Source organism: Stylophora pistillata, chromosome 13 (genome assembly GCF_964205215.1).
Source record: "Stylophora pistillata chromosome 13, jaStyPist1.2, whole genome shotgun sequence".
Classification (NCBI taxonomy): domain Eukaryota; kingdom Metazoa; phylum Cnidaria; class Anthozoa; order Scleractinia; family Pocilloporidae; genus Stylophora; species Stylophora pistillata.
In genome coordinates this window covers 21,510,729-21,536,210 of record NC_142531.1, presented here as the reverse complement: position 1 = coordinate 21,536,210, position 25,482 = coordinate 21,510,729, and the positions used below count along the sequence as shown (strand labels likewise).

Below are 25,482 nucleotides of genomic sequence, written 5' to 3'. Positions count from 1 at the left end.
GGACGCAGTGACTAACAGTTGGTCAGCTATTAATCTCCAGTGACAGCTGTCCGAAAATGGACGGGACCACACGAAAATAGACGGAATTGTCCGAAATTTGACGAAATTTATCGTAGACTATATGGATCTTGTATGCCTGTAGATTGCCAATAGTCAGCAAGACTTGGATTACTGTCGAACTGCTATGGAGTGACAGTCAGTCAACAGTAGGTCAACTGTCGGTTAGCTTTCGGCCAAACTGCAAGCATTTTCCGGGACTAGGTCAACCCTTTGGCAATGCCCTGATCGCAACTCGATGCTCAGTAATTCGTCTTTGACGAGTTTGTTAAAAGGGCGTATATTGAAAGTGAAATGCGCTAAAAAAAAAAAGGATGAAAACAAGAATGGATCGAGATGCAATGATGAGATTGTTGCAGTGGCGCATTAAACCAAGAACAGTACTTGACACATTGTGCATCGATTTTGGTGAGTATACTTTCTTTGTGAACGTTTTTATTTCTCCATTGGCTCAGCATCTCATGTATTTTCTGTATTACGAAAATAACGAGAAAAAAAATTTGGATTGTGATGGAAAACGTCTAGTCGTCTGATTAACAATGAAAGTCAAAATGCACCAATGAGAGCACGAGAAATAAACCAATAGCACCCAACCATCCCTATCGTAAATAGCGAAACGAAGTCATCCAAGCAACCACATCGCCAGACTGAAGCCAGCAGTACAGCCGTTGAAACGTCGCCATCCTTAACTGATGACCTAACTTTGCAATTGATAATTTTGATTGTGAGATGAACGATTTAATTTTCATTTATGATTAGTTTGACTCCAGTTTGAACCTTTGATGCTTTTAAAAATCCATCTTTAACGTTTTTTTTTCAAAGCTTACTGGCTGTCGCACAGGACTCTACAATAAATCGTTTTGAAGAAACTATCTACGCCGTAGTACTCAAAAGGTATTTCTATTTGTTTTCTTCATTTTCGGTGCTTATCTTTAAATTTACTCAGTAGTAGATGTAGCTGTATTACTGAGATAACAACCTCATCAAAAACGCACTTGATCAAACAAATTCCTTTTCCGTACCGTTAACCCTTGATCTCTTTACTAATTCTTCTAACCGTCTGCCATACAACTCTTATGAGAATTTGGTATTGGATCAACTAATGATCCCCTCGTTGATGTTTTTTTCTATTCTCATTACTTGTCTGCTTGATATTGTGTTAATATTGTAAGGAGAAATTCTGTCCCCATCCTTGTTCTTGATGGGTGCGTCAACTGGTTTAAGTTTCCTGTGACAGTTTTCAGTTACGGTGATTTCAATCACTAATAATACAAGGGTTTCCTCGAAGAACTGTATAAAATTGTGTAAAATTATTTGTCAACTGTCTGGCTTGCCGCGATTAGCTCTTCGCTTTTTGCAAGCCAGCCTAGTAATAACCATCTGATGTGAACAAATAAAACTTAGTTACTTCCAAAAAAAATAAAATAAAATAAAATAAAAAAAGAAGCTCAGCTCTCAAAATTTGGAGATCTAAAACACCAGCCGTGGCAACAACTTCTGAGCGATCGGAACAGATAATTAGTCACAGGCAGGTATGCAATCGTAATAGTTTTACTCACTCTCAACTTAGTTGATGGCGAGCTTCAGTTACTGAACACAAATTTTAGGGACCTTAAGCAGTCAGGACGGCAACGCGAAGCAAGACGTCTATTAGAAAATGAATTTCTATTTTTAGTTAGAATTTCGAAATTGGCTGCATGTGTTTACCGCTTCTTACGGCGTCGCACCTCCTCTTCAGCATAATGTATATAAGTAGCTTTGAGTTTCATATGGAAATTAAGTTAATTTGCCGTCGCGGTTTCCATTTGCAGACGACGCAAATTTTGGTGATTTCACGTTGTTGTGCTTGGACGGCTAAGAAATGCACAAAGTTATAAAAAGCACGTGCTGGCGATTGTTCTGCCAATTACATCATTTGTTGTACCAATTCCTCGTTGCTGTCGCCGTCTTGGTTTGCTTAAGGTCTGTTTTATTTTGACGACAACAACCAATGTTTTTGATCGCGGTAAAAATAATTTGTTTCAAAAGAAATTGCTATGGCTACAAGAGTTTAGCTTTCGCTGTAAGCGAAGAATGGTCGGCAAAATGTCCAAGTGTGAAAATTTCTGGCATAATTTTCTTGAATTCTTTTAAACGATTGTGGAAGCTTGGCAACGGTATATATTTCTCGTTGAATAATTGTTGTAGAATATTCAGTAAACAATTAAAAGGGCAAAACGCGTTTTTAAACCTTTTTTTAAGGTCAGTTTTGAATTTCTATTTGGAAGTTTGGTTCGGCCAATAAGACATTATAATAATTATACTTTGTGCTTCTCTGGGAAATTGCGTTGATTGGTGATAATTCTTAGTTTTCGCTCGTGTTGAATTTTTTTCGCAGCTCTTTGTCGTTACGTTGAACAAAATTTTCGAATTTAATGCTAGGCGGGTTTCCGCAACATTGTTGCGCAAATCAACTCCATCTGATGCCAATCAAAATGGCTTTTTTCAATGTTTTTGTCATAGATACCTTTAAGAATGAGCCTTTAGTTGTTTACTTCAATGATGCGAAAACGCCAATTGGCGTTTGCATCTTACCCGGAAAAATGTTATGTAAATTGTGTCTCAATTAAAAATTTTCATGTGGGATGAATAAGTTCTCTACGTTGCTTGCTCAAGTTGTCTGTTTGCGTGCAAATTTGTGCGAGATGCTCTCATACTTTTCGATTGACTTTTTTGGTGCCAAAGACGGAGAGGGTCTAGCAAATACAAACTGTCAGTAGGGCAGCTTTTACAAACAATTGTCACCCAAAAACCACGTAAATATTAATAACATAGACCTTCGAATGGACGAGACTTCAAAGGAAACGAGCCGTGAATTTCCAAGCGGGCCCGAGACACAATTAACGATGGATTATGGTACGTAAAATGCTCTAGAAAACAGTAACCGTTTTGTTGATGTCGGTTAATTATGTGCGCTCGCTATCTCAGAACGAGGAGTTCACGGGGGTTGATTTCAGAACGCTTTAAAGTGGAATTATCAACTCCTGAAATTGCGAGACTAAGTTATATTTAGATGTCTCAACAATAATAGCCATATAATTTCATAAGTTATGACAGACTTTGAGTTTTATACCTTTTTAAGTGATTGTTCAGGGCGCTTCCTAATTCATTCACCTTTAACTTGTATGTTTAGATGTTTTGGTTCTTTCCGGTTCGACGCACCCACTACTATCCTACAAGAAACCGACAAATGACTTAGTTTGACTGGATGCTCATTAAAGGAATTTCAGTGACTTATCGGAAGATGAAACTACTTATTGCCGACTATACATAAATTACTCTTTGATAAGACGATTATACGTACAAGGGAAGGAGGAACGTTTTTTCATCAATTTAACTTACCATTTCAACTTTGTTGATATATTCAAATTATTAACATTTTAAAGGCTCGTTAATCGGGTAATTGCATATTACATGACACTTGATATTTTCTTCAAGACGATGTTTATTCATTTTCCGGTTCAAATTTTGCCACCGTTCGCGATGGAGGTAAATTTCGCCAAAAAGAATGAAAAATAGATAAAAAACGAAAATACTTATCGCCTGGAAATCTTATCCATTTTAAACATTGACTATTTATATATTAAGAGAATAACCAAACCGGCGGTCAAGAATACCAAAAAAAGCTTGCCAAAACAAACTAAGTACAAATGAAAGGACAAAAAAAAAAAAAAAAAAAAATCAACGACAAAAGGAAAAAGAAAAAGAAATATTTGAATGATTAAACGAAAAGGTAGAACAGAAATCAACCCAGATGGACTGAGGGAGGGAGGGAAGGTGGAAGATTGTAATAAAGGAGAGAGGGATGGGCCGGAATCGCAATGTTCGAAGCAACGGGCAGGTTGCTTAGATATTTGTCCAAGTTCCGCAGTATTTGAAATTTAAAACCTGTTTAAGTCCAACTAGTATACATTAACGACCGAATATCATCGCAAGAACTTATTATTATTATTTTTTTCTTGTTCAGTTGAAGATCCCGACTCTAAGAAGTTGGACCTTTTAAAAAATCTACCAAGTCGTCAGCTTTCGCGTTGGAAGCGACACACCAGGAAAAAGATGAAGGATAGAGAGCGGTCAAAAGAACACGCTTACGAAGCCGTGAAGAGTGAAGACTCTGATGTCTTGGATATGGAGGAGAGTGAAGTAATGAGATCACGGAAAGGAAAGTTTGAGCAAACTGAGCCATTAACTGTGCGTCTTATGAAGCTGAGGAAGAGAAGGTAGAAAAATAACTTGAAAGAGAGACAGTTACAGTTAAAATATATTTGCAGAGAACCTTAGGTTCTTACGCTACTAGAGGTCATTAAAAGACCACAAACCCTGTTTTGATGTTCGCAAACCCCATTTAGGATTAAAAAAATGTACTTTTTATTGGGTGAAGTCTGTATAAAAGATTGTGTAGGTTTAAAATCGTTTGTTTCTTTTCCGCTCTTGCTTTTTCGGAAGCACCCCAGATACAAATGGATTGCAAGGGCTTTCCTCTTTTACAGAATTGCGACTTCGAATTTCTATGGTAAGTTGCTGTTGTACACGTACTTTGCTGAGATGGAGAGGCAACATTTATTCAATGCTATTAAGCCCAGAATGCTTAAATTTGTTTTTCACATCAAATCCCTTTTATCTAGAGGGAATTTTTTTAAATAGAAATAGAAAACAATTCGTGCCAATTGGCTGTGGCTGTAGTGACTTGACTGTGGTCTTATTCGCAGCCGTCCTTTAATCTCGTCGAGCTAAGTGGGCGGGCATACGTGGTTCTGCTTAATCTTTTTCAGAATTATTCTGAGATGAATGGCAATATTGTTATCAGATTATTTGTATTGTAACTGTATTCTGTGATTGTTTCGTTGGTTTTTGTATATTTCTTTTACATACATATTGTGGCGCCTGGTTACCACGACAACTTCTCGACCCTGAATGTTAGGTCGTTACTAAAGGGGTGGTCAGTTAAACGAGGTTGTCTCATAGATAGGAAATAATTGAATCTTCAATTCGATTGTGAATGGAATCTATCTTGTAAAAGTCGGTTAGAAAACAGTCTAACCGAATTTCAATGAAATTCAAAAAAGTGTGTTAAGCAAACAGCTACGTTGAAAGCTCTTTTGTCGTTGGGTGTGTCTAAGGAAAGGCGCTCGAATTCGTCTGGTCTTTCCAATGGAGAACGCATGTGGAGAACGTCATAGGTATAGGGTATAACATTACTTCGAGTGTAATTTGCTGTAAATAAGCACGAGTAAATTTTTTTTGTTAGACGTTCAAACAATGCTACGAAAGCTGCAAGGAGTTCATAAACTCGTATGAGTTGTGGAGAGGACACTTCAAGGAAATAGAAGGTGCGTTCACAAAAACCAGTTCAGCTTCTGGCATTATCAAATAGATTTCTGGAACTATGGGACCATCACTTTCAGCTTTAGTTTTAATCTGTCTGTTTTTAATTGTTTCTTACAAAATGTTTGAGATTGGGGAAATTACGGGTGAAAGGGGACCGCGACATTTTTTGTAGAGGTTTTTTAGTCCAAAGTCATCACGAAAAGCAAAAAGGGAAATAACAAAACAAAACAGAGTTGCCAATCCCAAACCGAGTCTCATACAAAATTTCACCCCACGAGGCACTTTTTTCGACTGGCACAACACTGACTTTTTTTTAATTTAGATGTTTTTTGTGTGTTATTTTACAGGATCATTCGGAAATGGTGTTTTATCATATTTCACATTTCTCAAGTGGCTTCTTTGGTTAAACATTTACATCTTCGTTCTAACGCTGTGTTTTGTGATCGTTCCACAAGCCCTCAGTTCAGGAGAGGAACTCCCATTAACATTGCCTCCGCAAAACGCGTCTTCTTTTACTTCAAACTCCTCAAGCTCGTTCACGGTTGTTCCAACTAATGCAACAGCATCTTCGCCAGCAAGAAAGAAGAGGGACGTTTTGCTGAAGAATAGCGGAGAAGATGATGATCTTAAGTGTAATTTGGTGAAGCCCTATAACTATTCCTCGTATACAAACAAGCCTTTCCCGCAGCTTCTGTCTGACTTTATTTCTGGCATCGTAAGTATGGGACTCCTAATTATGGTTAGCGGAGAGAGAGAGGTCTGGGTTCGAGACCTGAGGCCCGTTTCTCGAAAGCCCGGTAACTTTAACGGGCCCACAGCCATGTTTCAAAATCAGAATTTAAAGGATAGAAAAGCAGGTTCTGGCACGCAAATCAGTCCTTTTTGTTTCTTTAGCTGATAGTTTTATTGTATCAATTTCAAGTAGGCCTTTATAGATTAAAGGCTGATAGTTTCCAAAGAAACTGTTTGGGGCTGCGTCGGTGGGAGTAACGAAATAATTTGGATATATCAACAAAGTTGAAGTGGTAAATTGGCCGCCGTAACGATTCCAAAAGCTCACGTTTCGTTAGCCCTTCGTCGGAGCGAGTAGAGGAATTGTGGGTTGTGCTAGATTATGCTAGTAAAAGTAGCATATTATGCTACTAGCATTGCTTTTTTTGGCGATGCTAAAATTATGCTCTTTTTTTCCAAATTATGCCCCTTTTTTCAAAATTATGCTCTTTGAAAAAATTGCAAATAAGTCCAACAAATACATTTTTTAATTAGAAGCCGTTGGTCTACAAGAAAGAAACGCAACAAATCCACAGTGAAATTCAAATAAACATGTGGTTCATGTTAACATGCACACTAGTACTGGACTCTACATGGCCTTCAATGTTACTTCCGGTTCCGGTGCACCCCAGACCCGGGCTCAGGCCGTTTCAGACGCTTCTCAGTGATTCACAGTGAACTACAAATGCTACTACTTGAACTAAAACTTAAAACATCGAACAACGTCACCAAGTGCTTGGGAGCAGAGATGAACAATGACTAAATTGTAGCATCAAAAGTGATCCGATAATTATCAAAATATGCGAATTATGCTAGCATTGCAACTTGGCAGAAATTATGCCAGTTTGCTCCAATTATGCCAAAAACTATGCTAGCATAATCTATAAAAGCCTATTTTCAAGACGTTTGAAATCCCCATCTTGAATGAAAACGTAACAGCTTTATGGGCCCGTTAAGAGACTGGGACTTTACAGAAACAGGCCCCTGGCCGGGTAAGTGTGTTGAGTTCGTGCGCCTTTCACAACCCAGGAGTGTAAATTGGTACTGGCGAATTATTAGGGAAGCCTGATGAAAACTCTGGGGGGGGGGGGGCGATGAATCTCTGGGGGGGGGGTAAACTTACGATGGACTAGCATCCCATCCAGTGAGTAGTAGTAAATACTTCTAGTCTCTTCATGCTACGGCCAAACCGGGATAAGTTTCCGCTAAGTGGGGCGCTGGGGTCGATTACAGACTTTCCCTTTTTAGCTATTCTAAACCACTAAGCAGTAGGACTTATGCGCGATGACGTCAAAACAATTTCTCGCAGCGTCAAACCGAGGCTTGGTGGTTATCGCTTCGCGTGTTTTGTTGGTGTTTAGAGAAAGAATCAATTCCCCTTGTCTGTTTTTTTAACTTTTTGTTCGAAATGCCTCAATGGTGTATTGCCTAGGGCTGTACAAACTCTTCAGACATGAAAATCAAAAAGTCCTGGCATCGCTTACCACACGAGAACAAAGAACTGCTTTCAAAATGGCTTGCAAAAATTCGGCGAACAAGCACTCGAGGCTATGTGGCGACCACTCTGAAGCCGACTGTTTTAGGAAAATCCCGGGTTCTTTGCTTGTCAACTTAAAACCAGGGTCTATTCCCACAAAGTTTTGCTTTGTGCAAGAAAAAAACACCGAGGAAACCTCCATCAGAGCGAAAATCGGTCGAACGAAAGTAGCCGAGTTCGTACGTAAACGCAGCGTCGGACGATCTGCCAGAAACATGTGATGGCTTTGAAAGTGACAACATTGGTGATGGTTTCGTGGGAATTTCAGAAAAAAATATGTCACATCGGACATGGCTTTAGGCAATTCGCCTAAAATCACTTTTTCTGAGAATTATATCGACGGAGCTTCCTTAAGAGTGAACACCCCTAGTCAACTGACTATTCCTGCGTTAAAGAGATGGCTTTCCTGCAGGAAAGGAGCGAAATTGAGCGGAACGAAGCGATCCTTGGTCGAAAGGTAAAATACACGTGAATAGCTTATTTCCCCGGCATACCGGTATTTTACGTTGGATGATCAAACTAAAAGAAATCAACTGTCCCTTTCAGAGTTCAAAATTATAGAAATAGTGCTCTCGATAAGGACCTTATTGATCCAGACAATGCTGTTACTTTCAAAGCCATCGCATGTTTCTGGCAAATCGTCCGACGCTGTGTTTTCGTACGAAGTCGGCTGCTTTCGTTCGACCGATTTTCGCTCTGATGAAGGTTTCCTCGGTGTTTTTTCTTGTACAAAGCAAAACTTTGTGGGAATTGACCCCGGTTTCAAGTTGACAAGCTAGGAACCCGGGATTTTCCTAAGACAGTCGGCTTCAAAGTGGTCGCCACATAGCCTCGAGTGCTCATCAACTGGCGTGTTTGTTCGCCGAATTTTTGCAAGCCATTTCGAAAGCAGTTCTTCGTTCTCCTGCGGTCAGCGATGCCAGGACTTTTTGATTTTCATGTCTGAAGAGGTTGTACAGCCCTAGGCATTACACCATTGAGGCATTTCGAACAAAAAGTGAAAAACACAGACGAGGGGAATTGATTATTTCTCAAAATACCAACAAAACATGCGAAACGATCACCACCAAGCCTCGTTTTGACGCTGCGAGAAAATGTTTTGACGTCATCGCGCATAAGTCCTATTGAATTTGTGAATATAGCAACCATTTTGAATTAATAATTCTCACTGCGTAAGGATTCTTGAATAGTATTATTTGTCGTTTAAGTAAGAAACTCCATGCATTGTAAACGATCCTTCATCCATCTGAATTTCAAATTAGCTAACAGCTACTACTAACATACATGTTAGAATTGCTCTAAGAGATTTCCTTTTTTTTTTTAACCATAGGGATGGATAAATACAACGTACATGTTTTATGGAAGCTACTCCAACAACGTCTTGGTAATAGGTAGCGAAAAAACTTTCTACAACATGCCGCTGGCTTATTTTTTGGTTGGCTGCATATGCTTTGTGGTGATTTTACTCTCAATATTATGGAGGTAAGAGAGGATTCAGTCTTAAACCTTTGACATCCTTACACGAGTATACACATTCTTTACACTGTCCTCCATATATTTCCTAACGTACTGACAAGGAGGATTTGTCAACCAGTCATGAGCCTCTTTAGTTGGTGCTCGTTTCCTACGCACCTGGGGATGTTTGGTCTTAAGAGGGGTCAATAGGAGACTGTTTGCGGTGTACGTTGTTTTCTGAGACAATTTATACACATGGTTAAACCTTAAGAAAGCTTTTCCTGGCATTTATGTTACCAGTGCTTCGCGGATATTTGAGGAGAGCTACGTGAAGGAAGGCAGTAAATATTACCAAACTTACTCCAATAAAGTGTTTGGTGGATGGGATATGTGTATCGAAGAAGAAGCTGCAGCAAAGCTGCAGATTATGAGATTCGTTAAAGAAATCGAGGTGAGGTTTGTTTCTTAATCGCCACGAATTCAACCTTTTATCAGATCGTTTTCAGTTTAGTGTTGTATAGCCATTTATAAGAATGTATCAACATTAGAAAGCAGTTACAATCCTTAGTAAATGTCTCTCCGTAACTTGCGCAATATAGCAACCAATTCTGGTTCTGTGAATCTCGTATTGATTGCCATATCTGTGATTCGTGTAACACCTTAGTCGGCGCCAATATTCTACAACATTTCATCGGATGAAGGATGTTCACAGGCATCGAGTATCCAGAGTCGAGCTGACTCTCGTTTCCCTGTTTTTGATTAACGTTTCTCGATTCTCGTTTCTCGTTTCTCGACTCTCCACCCTCCATTGTCGTTTCTCGTTTCTTGACTCCTTACCCTCCATTCTCGTTTGTCGTTTGTCGTTTTTCTTTCATCGCTTCTCGACTCTTGACTCTCGATTCCCGACAAGCGACACTCGACAGTTGAATTAATTACTTTACCCCTTAAAATGGCACAAATTTACCACTCAATATTTACATCTAAGTCTACCCTTTTACCAACAACAGAGTTATTGTTTAAATGAAAGCACATGTATTCTTCTTTTCCAAAAATTCACTTTGTTATGTCCACCTTTTTTCAGGCCAGTATAGAAGAAGACCTCAGACTCGCAAATCTGGCCAACAGAACGAAGAAGGAGAAATACAAATTGTACGCAGTACGAGTTATGGTGAATCTGCTGGTGCTCGGACTCTCAGTTCTATCAGCTTACTTGATTTTCATGACCTCTCAGATGTCTATAGAGGTAGGATGTGGTGCTACTTTAATCCTGTGCGTGTATACAATCACAACGACAATACAACATCGTGTTTTCCTTAAAGTCAGTTGAGGCCCTGTTGCACTAGGCAAGTTTTTCCCTAATTTTGCAATTTTGTTGGGCACGCGCCTGAAAAGTTTATTGAATTCCGTGTAACACCACCTTTTCTCCCACACAATTTGCCTCTTTAATGCGATTGCACAGATTGTCTGGACACATCCTGTAAGAAAGATTGCATGCGCCAGAAATGAGAACCGAGAAGTCTTCATTCTTCATACTGTTTTCAGCATTTCTTCAATCGAAAGGAAAAATGTTTGTTTCCTGCTATACTGTCTAGCGAGAGAAGAGACGAGTTTCTTAACAGGTTATGTATGATTACATCATGCAAGATACTCGCCACAAGATTCAATCCTCACACTTCTAAGGAACCACTTTTATTTTTGTTTCTTGGTGCAGACTTCCCAAGATGATGCTGATATCAAGGCGTCGCTTATGACAGATTTCATTCAGTTGGCGAAGAGTTACGCTTCACCAATCACCCTCTCCACCTTGGGATTCATTGTTCCTACCATCTTTTTCTTCTTCTCTCGCCTGGAGGAATGGAACCCGCGAGTCAGAGTCAACGTAGACCTGGCCAGGTATGTGGTGCATGTGCCAAATGATGTTTGATGGGTTTTTTTTTTTAAACGAAAACCAAAAAAAAAAAAAGAGAGAGCAAAATACATGTATCGCATTTCGCTCTACTTTCTGTATGGAAGAACGCCATTAGCCTAGGTGCCGAATCATCTTTGTTTCCTGCATTGGCGCAGATGAAAAGTTAATTTAAATCCGAATAACCTGTGGAATACGTAGGACATTTAAAAGGATAATTTGATTCTGTCAACTGAGTTGATGTGAATAAGCCACCTTAAAGATTTACTATAGCTAACATTTCCAGCGTTAGCCCTTTATCAGAGAAAACTTCGATCTTTTCGGATGTTATCTAACGCAGTCGCAAATGTGATTAATTCCTTGATTAACATCTTCACTTATGTTCAAATGTTTTCAGAACGGTTCTGTTAAAGTTGGCTTCGGTGGCGGTCCTCATTCTCTCTTTATACAACAGAATTAAGAAGACCTGTATGTTGGTAGGTAAAGAGTTAGTGGCTGTATAATTCACTTGTCCAAGCTAAGTGAGTTTCCTAAGTCAGTCTGTTTGGTTCGTCTGACTGTCTTTGGTTCGTCTGACTGTCTTTGGCTCATCTGACTGTCTCTCTATCCGTCTGTCCGCATGTCTATCTATCTTTCCGACTGCCCGTCTGTTCGTCTGTCTGTGTGTCTGTCTGTTTGTCCACCTGTCAGTTTTGTCGGTCTGTCTGTCTGTCCACCTGTCAGTTTTGTCGGTCTGTCTGTCTGTCCACCTGTCAGTTTTGTCGGTCTGTCTGTCTGGTTTATCTGTTTCTTTGTCTGTCCGTCCGTCCGTCTGTCTGTTTTGTGTCTTTGTCTGACCGCCTGTCGATCTGACTGTCTGTAACTCAGAGTGGCTTTTCTTGTCGGTCTAACTTGTTGCTTTTTTATGTCCAATAGTGCTGGGAGAATGCCATCGCCGCAGAAATGTATAAGTTGGTGTGGACAGACTTTTTCGTGACACTGTTGGTCATAATCGCTGTTCAAACACCTCGAAGGTGATAAAGCAAGCAAAAATTTGTATATCTTTATTTGTTGATATTCAAAACGTGCATTTGCAATTCATTCTTTGCTTTTTCATTAAGTTACTTTTTCTACATGGTTGGCCTAAGGCTTTGTTTCTGACCGATAATGTTTTTTTTTTTTTTTTTTTTTCAGGTTATTTGCTGATCACGTTAGTTTAGGATGTGACTTGGGAAGAAAAATTGGCCGCCCCGAGTTTTTTATTCCAGTTAACGTGCTTGAACTTGTTTATAGTCAGGCGCTAATATGGTAAGTAATGTACACGGTGTGTAGCTTCAAAATTAAGCGAAATGTCGTCAGCTTTGATTTAACATTGATATCTGCCTGTTGCAGTGAGTGTTCAGAATTATTTTAGAGTTACATTATTTGTAGGATTGGTACGTGGTACAGTCCATTTCTACCCCTCATGGCCATTATCAAGCTACCAATTACTTTCTACGCCAAAAAGGTAAGAAGGAGGACAATTTATCCTCTTAACTGTAGTCTCCACCAGTCGCTTTTTTTTCAGAATGGAGAACAATAGTAAACGGCGGGACACTAGTGGGGGATCAAAACAACAAGGAAGGTTTGGATCGAGACGGGTGATGAACATTGCGCAAAGAGACCCAGACCTCCCTCCGCCACTGCTATTGCGCCAGTCTCTACCTATACCTTTCACGGCCAAGCGGTTGTAAGTTTTACAGTTACCCAGTAGGACCTGGGTACGAGATTAATTGCGCCAGTTAATGTCGCACTCCGTTTTACCAAGTGTGCGCCTGGAACTAGAATCTTGGAGACTGCACTCAGGATTGCCTTTCGTGTTGTATTCAATCAGATGTTTTAAAATTACAACATGATAGCTAATTCCTTGAATCCGAGGACCACCTTGAGGGGAGCCCCTGTTTGCACGCCCTAATGGGACTAAAGGGACCGCTTCTTTAGCGGTACACTTCGGCACACGATAGGGAAGAACGATCTCGATCCATAGAATCACCTTCTTGTGCATGACAGGACGGAAAATGTGTACACTGTAAGTACCTCCCGTTGTCCCATACAAAGCCTTAGAAAACTTTTCTAAAGCTTTGTATGGGACAACAGAAGGTACTTACAGTGCACGCATTTTCCGTCCAGTCATGTGTCCCCTGCATCTCCGGAGCATGCTCTTGCGGGGTGCAACCGAGTACCTAGCGGTATAACTGGGTGGAAAAACTGGGTTCATTATTCGAGATTGGCCTGGTATATCATAACACTTTAAATACGGGCTAAGACATCCCCGTCAGTTACCTTGATTAATAATTAAGTGATAAAATTATGCAATTCTAAGAAATTACCGGACTTAGCGCACGCCTCCCAGGCGAAACGAAACAATAGGTAATGATTTTTAACAGCTTGTCTATATTTCTTTCAGGCGACTGTGTTTTATAATTGTAAAGCAGAGGAGAAGGCGTACCGTGCTGGGAGGTCAAATTATTTTTTCATGATTCTTTTGCTCGGGACTTTCCTTCTCTGCCTGGCCGCTGTGGCTTATGGAGTTACACAGTAAGAAGCTAAACATAATAGAATCAAAAGTGAAAGTAAAGTGAAATAGCTCTTTTTTTTATATAGAAATTCGTACTTAGGCCAAGGTGGATGTATTAACCGAAACCTGCTGCAGTAGGTGATTAGGAAATATCGATGCATCTGTGTTTTCCACCTCAAAGTTGCTAACTTTTTTTTTTTTTTTGATTTTAAAGCTACTGCAATTTTATCGAACCAAAACTATACTTAGAAGACGCTCTTTTGATAAAGGGATGAGAAGTGTTTAGCAATTGGTAACGGGATCTATCTGCACACAAATACAATGCTAACTATCAAGTCTTTGGATTTAAACGCAGTGGTTGAGCGTCTGCGCATTTGCGAACGTTATATAGGCTAGGTTTCGCGCTTTTTTGGGTTGTCATAGCCAAGTTGTCTTTCAAGAGTTATAAACAACCACACGAGATAGTAAGTCGTGGTGTTTGAAAACTATTTGCGTGACAGCGGTCGCTTGTCGTGTTTTCCTTAAAATTTTTAAATTGGTGCGCGGCCGATATTTTTGCGCATACCCTATGTTTGACCGCTGTTTTTGGATTTATGGGACAAAGGCGACGATACCCAGTTCTTTTTCATCATCCTTTTTGCTTTTATCCCGTTTCGCCAGTAATCATCCAGGGGTACCAAAATTCTCTTGTGTCTGGTTTCCATTTCAGAATTCGTCCGTCAGAGTTGTATGGGCCATTTAGGTGAGTTTGTATTTTTTTCGGTTGGCCGAACGTCTACAATCGATTTTGCTGAAGTTTTTGTAAGACTGATAATTGTTTTTATGGATTTTCAGAGGATTAAATGAAGTTTACGACATCATTCCTTGGACTGTGTCCATTCTTCCCGCTGGATTTCGTGACACGTTTCAAATTCTCGGCTCGCCTGTCTTTCTTGTTGTTCTTGGGGTCATCATTTGGTAAGAGCTGGTGATTTTGGTTTTATGGCATTTTTGAAGCACTTTTTACTTTTTTCTACTTTTCGAATCCCACCTTAAAGTGCACCTAAACCCAAAATTTTTTCCGTTTCACGAAATAAGCGTATTTTTTGGAGTATTTCTGTGCATAAATTTTTTTATTTGCTCAAATCTTCAATTTTCTGTGCCCAGTCAAAATACGGAAAATCGGCCGCCATCTTGGCTCACGACCGAGTTTAAAGAAGAATGGTTCTAGCGGGTAATGTGACGTCAAATCGAGAACACGAAAGTCTGCATTTCACACATTTTCACTTGTTTGGGTTGGTTGTCGTCGATATTGTCCGAAATATGCCGACTAGGTGTGTTGTATGAGGAATGTATGAAGCGCGATACCCTCTTGCAAATTTCGCACGTTGCTACATCCTCCTACAACACACTTAGTCGGCATGTTTCGGACAATATCGACAACAACCTTCCCAAACAAGTGAAATGTGTGAAATGCAGACTTTCGTGTTCTCGATTTGACGTCACATTACCCGCTAGAACCATTCTTCTTTAAACTCGGTCGTGAGCCAAGATGGCGGCCGATTTTCCGTATTTTGACTGGGCACAGAAAATTGAAGATTTGAGCAAATAAAAAAAAAAATTTGCACAGAAATACTCCAAAAAATACGCTTATTTCGTTAAGCGAAAAAAAAAATTCTGGGTTTAGGTGTACTTTAAAATAGATTCTCGGAGGTTAGACTCGGCGAGGTATCCCTCGAGAATTTTTAAACAGCCAAATATTCCAGCTAGTCTGCATATCTTAGTTACTGCTGATAAATAGCTTTGTTTTTTTTTTTTTGCAGTCTTGGATTATACTTCTTCTATGCCATAGCAAAGGTTTACCGAAGAATGATTAGTGGTCTTCGAGAAGAGCTTTCCATGGTAATATTTCCCATTTAGGCGTATGTTTCTCTATCTTGCAAAAAAGAATTAAGATTCTTTAAGATTGTGAAGAGTACAAAACCTGAAATTCAGTCCCTTCTAGACACTGTATATGAGCATTTTCTGCAAATGAAAACTCTTCGAATTGCAGAAGGCGAAATTACACTCTAATTTGTGGAGAAGTTTCGATGAAATATTCACAAATGTCTCGCTTGGTTTTAATGGAATATTTTGCAGAAATGCAAGTTAAATTTTCGACAAACACCCGCTGTCGAATAGCATTTTATCACTTACTATCCAGAGATACGACCTTAATTATGACTCCAGGCTGGAAAAACAGTTCTCACTGGCACCAAAACCATGAGCAAGTTACGAGGTGATATCTATTTCAAAGAAACACTCGGTTCTATTTGTTACATAGGAATATTCTTTTTATCACGAAATCCGCGTATCTCTACTAAAACGGGACCGAAGCTCTGCGTGACCTCGCGCTAGTTTGCTGACGAGAGTGACGGGAGATAAAAATAATAACTGCTAATGTGGGATAAATTGGCCACAGTAGTGACGCTTTTATTTCACCCGACATCAAGAACATTGATATTATAAACATCACGGAGTCTCTTAAGCAAAGGTGGGGTTAAATATCGGCAAAGAGCCAAATACGTATAAAAAGGCAACGAAAGGCCTGAAGAGAAGGCCGGAGCTTGGGGAGGGGGCGGGAAATTTCTTCTACAGTATCGAAAATCTGTGTTCGGATGTTAACACGGTGGAAATGAAGGCGAGAAGCACCAGGAGAGAAACTGACCTTGCCTATAGCCTCGGTGCAATTTCATCTGACCTCATTTGATTGGCTTAAGATCTGTAATTGACAGCGCTCCTTGCCCCATGCAAATACTTAACTATGTATATGACGGGCCTTGAGATAAAATCACATTACGCTTATGTCATAATGTTGGCCTTTTTGATCAGTTGAACTTGCTAAAGATTCTTATTACTCCGTGCTAAAGGAATCCAGGGACAAGAAGTATCTTCTACAGTTGTTCACGAGCCAATCGGAAGAGAAGAGCTGAAGAACAGTGATGACGTCGCTTTGACATCGTTTTCAAGAAGATTGGACGCATAAAAAATCATGTGTAGATGACACTTGCAATATTTTTGTAATACCTGTTTTTTCTTGTTTTTTTTTTCAACGCAAATTAAAAATAGCACCAATGAACTTTTTGGATCCTTGTAAAGGTCAAGGTTTGGAATGAGGCACCTCGATTGCAGGTGTATCATGTAATCAGATGAATGTAATTTGAAATAAAATAGGTTATTGGTTATAGAAATTCTAACTGTCAATTTTTCTCAGTCGTAAGAGATTAACGAATGACTTCATATTATTCCCAAAATATGCGCAAACAAGAAAGATAATAATCCCTTCCCAGCCTCAGGTGATGGAATTTCTTTTTGTACCTGATCTGCCTTCATTTACTCGGTTTTTTATAGGTGGAGTTCAGGTCGATGATTCTTTTATACTTCGATAAACATTTTCAAAAGTTGTCAGTGGTCACCTATTTCCTGTTTACTTTATTGTTCCATCTTCATCACTAGTATTTGTTGCGAGGCATATTTTTCCCTTTTGGAAGTAATATTGCTAGTTGTGAAACCGAAATTTCTTTTTTTATATTTTTAAATAATCTCCAAAAAAAATAAGGCTTACTACCTGAGGGTTTAAATTGTGTGTGGTTTTAAATCAATGAGTTTTTCATCCTGAACATGAATGAAATTAGCTGTACGTATTCATGAAAAGGTTTTCTGGTGTTGATTCCCTGAGATTGAGGGCAGCTGTAAAGGAAAGTTAGTTGAACATTCGCCCTTTTTATGAGTTCTGTCTGTCTGTCTGTCTGTCGGTCTGTCTGTCTGTTAGTCTGTGTCTGTCTGTCTGTCTGTCTGTCGGTCTGTCTCTGTTAGTCTGTGTCTGTCTATCTCTTTCTGTCTGTTTATGTCTGTCGGTTTGTCTGTGTCTGTCTGTCTGTCTTTCAGTCTATCTGTCATTGTCTGTCTGTCTGTCTGTCTGTCTTATTGTCTTTGTGTCTGTCTGTCTGTCTTATTGTCTTTGTGTCTGTCTGTCTGTCTTATTGTCTGTCTGTCTTGGGTTAAAATGATTTTGACTTGCCATCTAGTTTATACCTCTTCTTCTTGACTCTGCTTCACACACTACACTTTACAACGATTTTCTTAGCTTTGTAAATACCAAAAGTATGTCCTCTTGTTACGGTTTCCTCTTAATCGATACCAACTCGGATCGTTCCGAACTTTGGACCTAAGATAGGATTAGCAATCTTCGTACAGCAGACGAACTTAATACAAACTATCGGAGAGCACGGATCGTCGAAGTTCTCATAGCCGGCCCGAATTTCTTCCCGAAGCCAGTTCGTTAATCGATTAAAGTCGTCGGGACTGAAAAACAGCTGTACAACCAACGTAATTGCTCCGGCGTTAATAGGCGTGTCATGCGCTTTTAATACCTCATGTAAAAGTTCGGATCTGTTCCCGAAGCCACCGAGGAGCACGATCGAGGCTGAGGCATCCGTACGGATGTAACCATTTCTGTCGAATCCACCTTTTTCCAGAATACCATCTTTGCCGAACAACTGAAACATGACATTCGCCATGTATCTGTTGATTGGAAAGTTTATGGTGGCTGTACTGAAAGTGGAAGCTATTGTAGGCTCTGGGATCTCGTCTCGTTTCAGCTCCGCATCATCTATGGATTTTTTTTGGATATCTTCATGTGCTGTGGAGTTCTTTATGATTTTGACGACTGGTCTCCGGTAAAAGTTCAACAAAACTGGAAAAGAAAAAAAGCTTTCGAACTGCCACAGTTGTTTTTGTTTTTTTTTTTTATTTTTTTATTTATGGATTCGTACAAGTACAAGTACAGCTGCATAACAATAGGACATAAGTCCCCTACTTGGTTAATACACCCACTCCCAGCCCCGTAAAAAAAAAAAAAAAAACATCCCGGAAAGAAATATCCCGAAAAAAGATCCCTTCCCTGATCTGACTAACTACAATTCAGATAATTTAAATCGCACAGAAACATTCTAAAATATACAAATTTACAACTTAACTTAACAAGTACAGACAGAAGAAGTATTTACACGACGACACTTCGGACAAATTAATTTGAAAGAACGAAAATTGTCACCATCAAAAGCATTATAAAGGATCTCCGCTATTTTTGGGAATGGTTATTATTTATCGCGGGGGGTAGGGGTTCGGAGGATTTTGGTAGTATCAAAATGAAATTGACCTAACCTTCCCCTCCCCCATGGCTATGTAGCATTCGTATGATTCTCCCTTATTGGCGGACAATTTTCTTTCCCCTCCCTCTTTATACTTTGTTGGTGACGACTGATCCCTATCCGTACCCCCTGAAAACCGTGTCCTCCCTTCAGGTGATAGATAATGGCTTGTCCCTAGATAAAAAAGTGAATTGGCCCTGAGCCGTGAGATTATAACGCTGAATGCAGGCTGATTGATTTATTTGGACAAGATGTAAGTTAGCCTTACACCAGCCTTTACTTATTCCTTCTTGGAAATAACAGGAGTTCTGCTTAAAAACCAATTTTTTTTTAAAAATTAACAAAACTAGCTACAAAAATCAAGTGACATTTATTCTTGTATTCGAAAACGCAAAGAGTTGCCGACTTCAGTTTTGCAAAAGATTATACTCCGAAAAAAAAAAAACCTAATAGAAAAGTGATTATTATGTAGTTCCTGTAATCTATACCATTTCTTTCCGTTTCTTACAAAATTGTGGTAAAGATATAACTTTATGTTTTCTGTTCACTCCCTTCCGATATCCTTTTCCTTATCTGATTTACGATTTCAAGCGTACGAGAAAGGGTACGACTCATTCGCTTTTGAAAGACAGGCTTTTATCATGATTTTGATACTGTGAAATCAATTTCCGTGGCTGTAATTCGAAGCTTGTAGCATTCAAGTCGATTGTACTCGACGACTACCGAAGCTTTAGGGGAAAAAAGCAGTTTGAATACTGTTTCAGCCGAAATCGTTGATTTGTGAATTATAGAGGTGTGCTAAAGGTGTTCATTGATTTATTCCGGGCAGTCTAACGCCTGTTTTCACCCACTGCCTCTGCAATTGCTACTACCCCAGATTGATCTGCAGTTGCATAATCGAGAAGACTGAAAGAAAAAATTCCATGCCCCATGTATTTCCTAGTATAAGCAATGTCCTGCACACTTGTATATAATCATAAAAGAACAATTGATTATGAATTATCAACTTACATCTAAAAGTGCTCTTCGCTGTTTCGCTGGCGGAATATGCTTGTTGCGGATAAAATGCAGTTACAATTCCCAGTGTGATTAGGAAAAGGACTGATTTTTCCATTGCTTTCGGTCAAAAGGTGAAGATACCTTTTCAAGCCGTATTCTTAGAGCCATACAAAAATATTCAAGTCGAGGGTAGTCTTTGGTTTCCTAGGATACTAACAGTTTCTTGCAAAAATTCCTATCAGTTTAATTTTCTTCTTGTTGTGCACACAAGTGCCAGGTTTTCTGTTATTGGGTCCTATTTGCAAGATTGTTCAATAAAAGACTTTCCGAAAACATTTGGAAAAGTGAGGAATAAGTTTTTAACAACTTTTGATCCATTAGTTTTTTTAAATGATTACTTTTTAAGTTTAAAATGATTTGTACAGCTAGAAGAGATGTTTTTCATCGTGTTAGATCAGTTGTGACGGTGAAATGCTCGCTGAATGTAAACAGATATGTCTTATTCTTTCTCTTCAGTCTTAACACCTAATTTGTTTCCAACAGATTTCATACCCTAATAAACAAATCGTCCTATTTTAGAAATTTGAGTCATGTGTACGTTGCAATTGCATAACACGTAATCTCGTAATTCAAATAAATTTTATCATGCATGTTTGATGACCACTTCGTCTCGAGTCTCTGTTCTCAAGGTCAAAGAGAGTGTTTCTGTTGTAACTCTTCAAACTTTGGAGTGGTTTGACACTGTATTTTTTTTTATTTTACAAGCAATTTTATCTTCTAAAATGTTACAGTTTTGCTTAGCTTACAGCGAGTAAATGGTTTTAAATATATCTTCTTCTAGAGACATGGAATGTGTCAGATACGGAATACTTTTTAAGTTAGTCATTCTAGAGAACGAATTTGCAATCATGATTTCAAACTTGCGAACTCCGACTTCCCTTCCCTTTCGGGCAGGAATTCGAAAAAGTCAAAGAAAATTTGTCATGATTGAAAGATATGAGAGAATTGATTTCTAATTTATTGAAACAGAGACAGTGAAAGAGGTCAGTCTTATGTTACGAGCCTGCTCAATGACGCTTACGTGATGTCTTCCGGATATCGATGAGTCACTTGTTTTAGAAGACGCTCTTGACCTACGCTGTGCATTTCTTGTAATTTTCCTGAGCGACCGGAAGAGAATGCGGTACGTGTCCTTAAACTTCCGGTTCCCGAGAGAGTAGATGAAAGGGTTTAGGGCCGAGTTGAGGTATCCCAGCATCAGTAGCACAATGGATAGTTCCCTTGGGGATTTCAAAAAACACGTTTTACAAAGGCCAAAGACAGTGCTAGTTACACTGTAAGGAAGCCAGCAGATAAACAACGCACAAACGATCGAAGCAATTGTCTTAGTTCCTCTGAGATTTCGTTTAAAGCGTCTTTGATCGCGTGAGGTAGGGTGTCGGGTTATATGGCTTGGAAAAGAGTTTGTACCCCCACCCAACTCGTGGCATTGTTTTACGTTCTGTGCGATGTTATAAATCTTAAAATAAATAACGCCGATGATCAGCAATGGTAGTATGAAGTGAAGGATGTTGGTCACAACTGAATAGGTAACGGTGATGTTAAAATTGCAGTAACCTCCAACTACGTAATGAGGCGTGCGTCGCCACCCCATGACAGGCAGTAAGCAGAATGCCAGGCAGTAGCACCACAGGAATCCCACCACAAAACGAGAGGATCGGATGGATAAGAAAATCGATTTGCGAAACCTTCTCAGCGGATCACTCAGGGTCTTGTATCGATCAATTGTGAGGACCAGAAGTGTTAGTATCGACGTAGGAACGCTGAATAAATACGTGGTTGTCCACACAATACAGAGAATTTCGCCATGTTTCCAAGCGCTATTCAGGAGTAGGCTTTCGGCGTCAAACGGCATCGCGAAGGCGGCGGTTAACAGATCACAGAAGGCCAACGAAAAGATGAAAGACATGGCCGGTGAAGAACGAAGACTTTTATTCAGGCAAATTGCCAGACACACGAGGCTGTTGCCGAGAAGGGAAATGACGATAATCAGTGAATAACAAGCGACGGAGATACTCACGAATACAGGGTTCCATGGAGAACCAACGTTATCCTTGCCCAAAGAAGTGTTGTTCATCCTGCCTTTTGTGCTTCAGTCAAAGTGAACTCTTCAAACTAAAGCAGTGATATGAAATGAATAAAAATTGAAGGCAAGTTTTATCGCCTCATAGATTTTAAGGCTGTTAATGGAAACTAGAAAGACAAAACATGTACGCACTTTTCATGCAAACAAAGCGTGCGGGATGAAAACATGTTTGTTTTGACACTGGTTTTAAAACCGATGAAATGAACTCTTAACTTGAAAAGGAAAAAAAAGAGCATTTAGTGAAGAAAGCTTGTTAAAAAGTTTTTTTTTCACATAATAGAGATAAATGGAAATTATAACCTTAAGATAGTAACTGACTCAGAAAAGTGTTACATTCGCCAATTTGGATTGTAACTCTTTTTGGGAGAAAAGAAGGAAATGGCCTCTGTTGGCAACTATAAATGAAGCGAAAATTAATTCCAGGCAGGAAGTATCATTCACCCTAGAGTTACAGTCTTAAAAAGACCTTCATTCGCATGAAATAAAAGCAGTATTGAGGAAATTAGTTTAAATTACTTTTTCACTTTTAAGGTACACATACAGAAAAAGGCATTTGCGGGAAATCAAGATTAAGAGTAGATTGATCAAAATTCCGATTACTCCGATTATTCGGTATAACAACATGACGACGTAAATTTTACCTCATATTAGTTCAGTGAAGCCAGGTCTTGTCATTATTAGATTTTTTTAAACACTTTTCCTTAAAAAAAAGCATCCATCAAACATTGCATCTTATATCCGGAAAAGTATTAGCTCTAATATTTCTTGGAATTGACCCAACCAAAAAACACACCAAAACATGACCAAACGTTGTTTCGTCAGGGGGGCGCTTTATCGGCAGGTAATGGATAGGTGAAGATTTTAAATGGTTAATTGTACTCAAAGCTCCAAATTGTTTGCAATTGACTCAAAATGCACGACTTATTATTTTATTACTTTGTCAGTTTATAAATGACTGACGGGAAGTGGTATGAATTCATAAAGTCGCGTACTTTCTGAAGCATTTTATGTGAGTACGTGTTGTCCATATCTTTATTTTTATATTGAAGTAATATTTGTTCTCAAGTAATGCCAACGAAGGTAAATAACACAACTCTCACTAAACTAATTCCAAAAATCCTCTTTCCTTTCAAGGGCTTTTCAACTAATCGCTTTTGTTATGGTGGAACAAAATCGCCACTTTTTCGGAACTGTCTTTGCATTTTCTCTAAAATCTTAAAGGTTTTCAAGGTGCGAGTCATCAACCGGATTTATCCGTTTTTATCTTTACCCTAAAAGACATAAATTCAACCTTATGAATTCAATTATATTTACCAATATTTAGGGGTCTTTGGGGGCAAAAAATATTTTCTAATATCACATGAAGTGAGCTGTAAGATTCGATCGGGACTGAAAAATGGCCATCCAAAATCAACGAGTTTGCAGTTTTCAAATGTATATTGGTCTGATTTGTTGGATATGATTTGATAATAACTGATTGGTGACCTTGAATAACATTTACCTTTCTTTTATTTTTATTGTATCAAGTCGAATATTCATATTTTTTAAAGAAGGAATGGATGAAATTATTTCAAGGTTTAATTTCCCCTGAGATAAAACATATTTCTAATAAATTGGCCTTGTTTGGATTATTGCTAAAGGCATACGACTTCCACTGAAGACCAAATATCGTGGTCTCTTTATAAATACTGGTCTATGCCTCAGACGTTTCTTACATTATTTTCTCTTGACTGAACAACGAAACACTAAACTTTTTCGAAACACTATTTACTTCTTATAGGCGAAGAGAGATTGCAAAAACCTACCTCTTTTTGCGGAGAGACCCGGACTCGATACCCAAAGTGTTTCAATTCAAATCATAGCAAATATGATCAGCTAAGAATTGCTTGTGGCATTTGATACATTAAATGGTAAAAAGATAGCCCTGTGTGGAAATCCACCGGGAATCACATTCATTGACATATTTCGAGTTCTTCGAGGGGCCCTATCAAATGTTTCCGACAGCCACCATTTTGCGGAAATCTTCAAATAGTTTACTTCTTGTGATTTTTCTTTCTCAATTTTGGAGATAAGAGGAGGAAACATGACCGCGTTTTAGTAAACTTTAATACTTTTTCTTTTTATTTCTTGATTTATTTAACAACGACTGCTGTTGTTACACTTTCAAATTGATATTGCAAAATTCTTTTTGGCAGATGATAATTCCCACGTATGAAATTTGTTCGAACAAACAAAGAAACAAACAGATAAAGACCCAGCTTCACGACAGTAGACCAGAGAGCCTTCTGGTAAGAAATCACAACGATATTTAAGCGAGCAACCCTCTTTATAGGAGCCATTGCAAAATAATCATTTCAACTGTAATTAATGGTTACTTTCGACTCAAACATGGATAGCTTTCTCAGCCGAACTTAAACGTACGTGACCCTATGGCAGAAAATAACAATTAAAATGTCCACGCATCCTTTACATCTCTTTGATTACATCAAATAGAGCAGTTGCACCCTTAAAAAAGTAAAAACTATCACCTTTCGGCCTTAAGTTAATAACTTAATATTGACAATTGGTGGTTTCATGAATGACCTCATAGAATCAAATGAAAAAAGGAATATGGCCTAAAATTAAGAAATCTTTCGAATAAAAACTTTACCCTCTTCAAAAATGAAATGTATGAAGAACTGCTCATGAACACCGAGGGTAATAGGTCCTTATCAAGCTTGTAACCAGGTAAAGAGTAAGGTTAAGACCAAAGGTAAAAACTTTCTCTCTCAATTTATTTTAACTGATATTAAAATACACCGGTAGCTCTGGTGTCGAGGAAAAAGGAACCTTAGAAAATTACGTATTATGTCGATGTAGATATAAATCATTTTATTCTGCTCCTTGGCTTGCAGAGTGATGTGATCGATGAAGTTTAAGTTCATTTTAACCATTGTCCTTGTATGGAGTTAAGTGACGGTTTTTATCAGTTTGGGCGAATAGAGATCACAGAGACAACCAAGAGTCTAAACCTTTAGATTTTTTTTATAAAAATACTGACTAGTTTAGGATCTGTGATATGCACATAATATAAAATGCTATAGGAATGAATATTATAAAAATATTTACAAGTTGCTTGCCATAGTGGGAATAAAGGCATCTTGCAAAACGGTTCGTGCGAGTGAATTACATCGGAACGCAACTGTGAAACTTTGTTTAACAATTTCAGGTTTCGTGCAGTAGTAGTAATTATCAGAAAAATGATTCAAGGCTTCCCTTTCCCATAAAATATTCAAGGCAGACGTCAACGGCCCATTTCTTAGTTGTTTGGAGGATGATGTTTATTAGCACAAGTCAGCAAACCAATCAGAGTCTTCGGATCGCCAAGATTGCTGAAGATGTATAAACGTGTACCATTTTGAACAATAGGAGATAATTATTTGGCCCTTTTTGTGGAGTTCGATTCATTTATTCATTCAAATTTTAATGTAGAGAGACGTTATAATAAAACATGGGAAGGTCTATCTTCCTCGAAATAAGCGTTCTCTTTCCGCAATG

At 38.8% G+C, this 25,482-nt stretch overlaps 3 protein-coding genes across 8 annotated transcripts; 1 reads left to right on the top strand and 2 right to left on the bottom strand.

Moving 5' to 3' along the window:
- Positions 1-77: 77 nt before the first annotated feature.
- LOC111329355 (transmembrane channel-like protein 7) lies at positions 78-16,838 on the top strand. Of its 6 annotated transcripts, none has more exons than XM_088742708.1 (19): positions 78-465; positions 880-951; positions 4,070-4,316; positions 4,543-4,609; positions 5,345-5,426; positions 5,772-6,139; positions 9,063-9,214; positions 9,488-9,638; positions 10,269-10,430; positions 10,899-11,080; positions 11,491-11,569; positions 12,009-12,106; positions 12,267-12,380; positions 12,504-12,579; positions 13,519-13,649; positions 14,339-14,371; positions 14,464-14,586; positions 15,432-15,510; positions 16,518-16,838. In XM_088742708.1, exons 3-19 carry the CDS (start codon positions 4,153-4,155, stop codon positions 16,578-16,580), a joined length of 2,124 nt encoding a protein of 707 aa, XP_088598834.1. In that variant the 5' UTR covers positions 78-465; positions 880-951; positions 4,070-4,152; the 3' UTR covers positions 16,581-16,838. The 6 variants fall into 6 exon arrangements, with proteins under 6 accessions (XP_088598834.1, XP_022789768.1, XP_022789767.1 ...); XM_022934033.2 differs by having other exon boundaries at positions 4,064-4,316; XM_022934032.2 differs by having other exon boundaries at positions 78-951.
- Positions 16,839-17,059: 221 nt separating this feature from the next.
- Positions 17,060-19,992, bottom strand: LOC111329354 (uncharacterized). Its single transcript, XM_022934028.2, has 2 exons — positions 19,812-19,992; positions 17,060-18,343 (listed from the first exon to the last, which is right to left on the bottom strand). The coding sequence occupies exons 1-2, from the start codon at positions 19,912-19,914 to the stop codon at positions 17,778-17,780; spliced, it is 669 nt and encodes a 222-aa protein (XP_022789763.2). The 5' UTR covers positions 19,915-19,992; the 3' UTR covers positions 17,060-17,777.
- A 549-nt stretch (positions 19,993-20,541) lies between these two features.
- Positions 20,542-21,960, bottom strand: LOC111329345 (histamine H2 receptor-like). Its single transcript, XM_022934016.2, has one exon. The coding sequence runs from the start codon at positions 21,934-21,936 to the stop codon at positions 20,812-20,814; it is 1,125 nt and encodes a 374-aa protein (XP_022789751.2). The 5' UTR covers positions 21,937-21,960; the 3' UTR covers positions 20,542-20,811.
- Between the last annotated feature and the right edge of the window lie 3,522 nt (positions 21,961-25,482).

Bases quoted from the DNA above. Each gene is read 5' to 3' on its own strand.
- LOC111329355 (XM_022934029.2), top strand. From the start codon at position 2,880: ATGGACGAGACTTCAAAGGAAACGAGCCGTGAATTTCCAAGCGGGCCC. The intron at 11,081-11,490 runs GTATGTGGTGCA...AAATGTTTTCAG, and splicing joins GTCAACGTAGACCTGGCCAG to AACGGTTCTGTTAAAGTTGG. The intron at 13,650-14,338 runs GTAAGAAGCTAA...TTTCCATTTCAG, and splicing joins GTGGCTTATGGAGTTACACA to AATTCGTCCGTCAGAGTTGT.
- LOC111329354 (XM_022934028.2), bottom strand. From the start codon at position 19,914: ATGGAAAAATCAGTCCTTTTCCTAATCACACTGGGAATTGTAACTGCA. The intron at 18,344-19,811 runs GTAAGTTGATAA...TTTCTTTTCCAG, and splicing joins AGCGAAGAGCACTTTTAGAT to TTTTGTTGAACTTTTACCGG.
- LOC111329345 (XM_022934016.2), bottom strand. From the start codon at position 21,936: ATGAACAACACTTCTTTGGGCAAGGATAACGTTGGTTCTCCATGGAAC.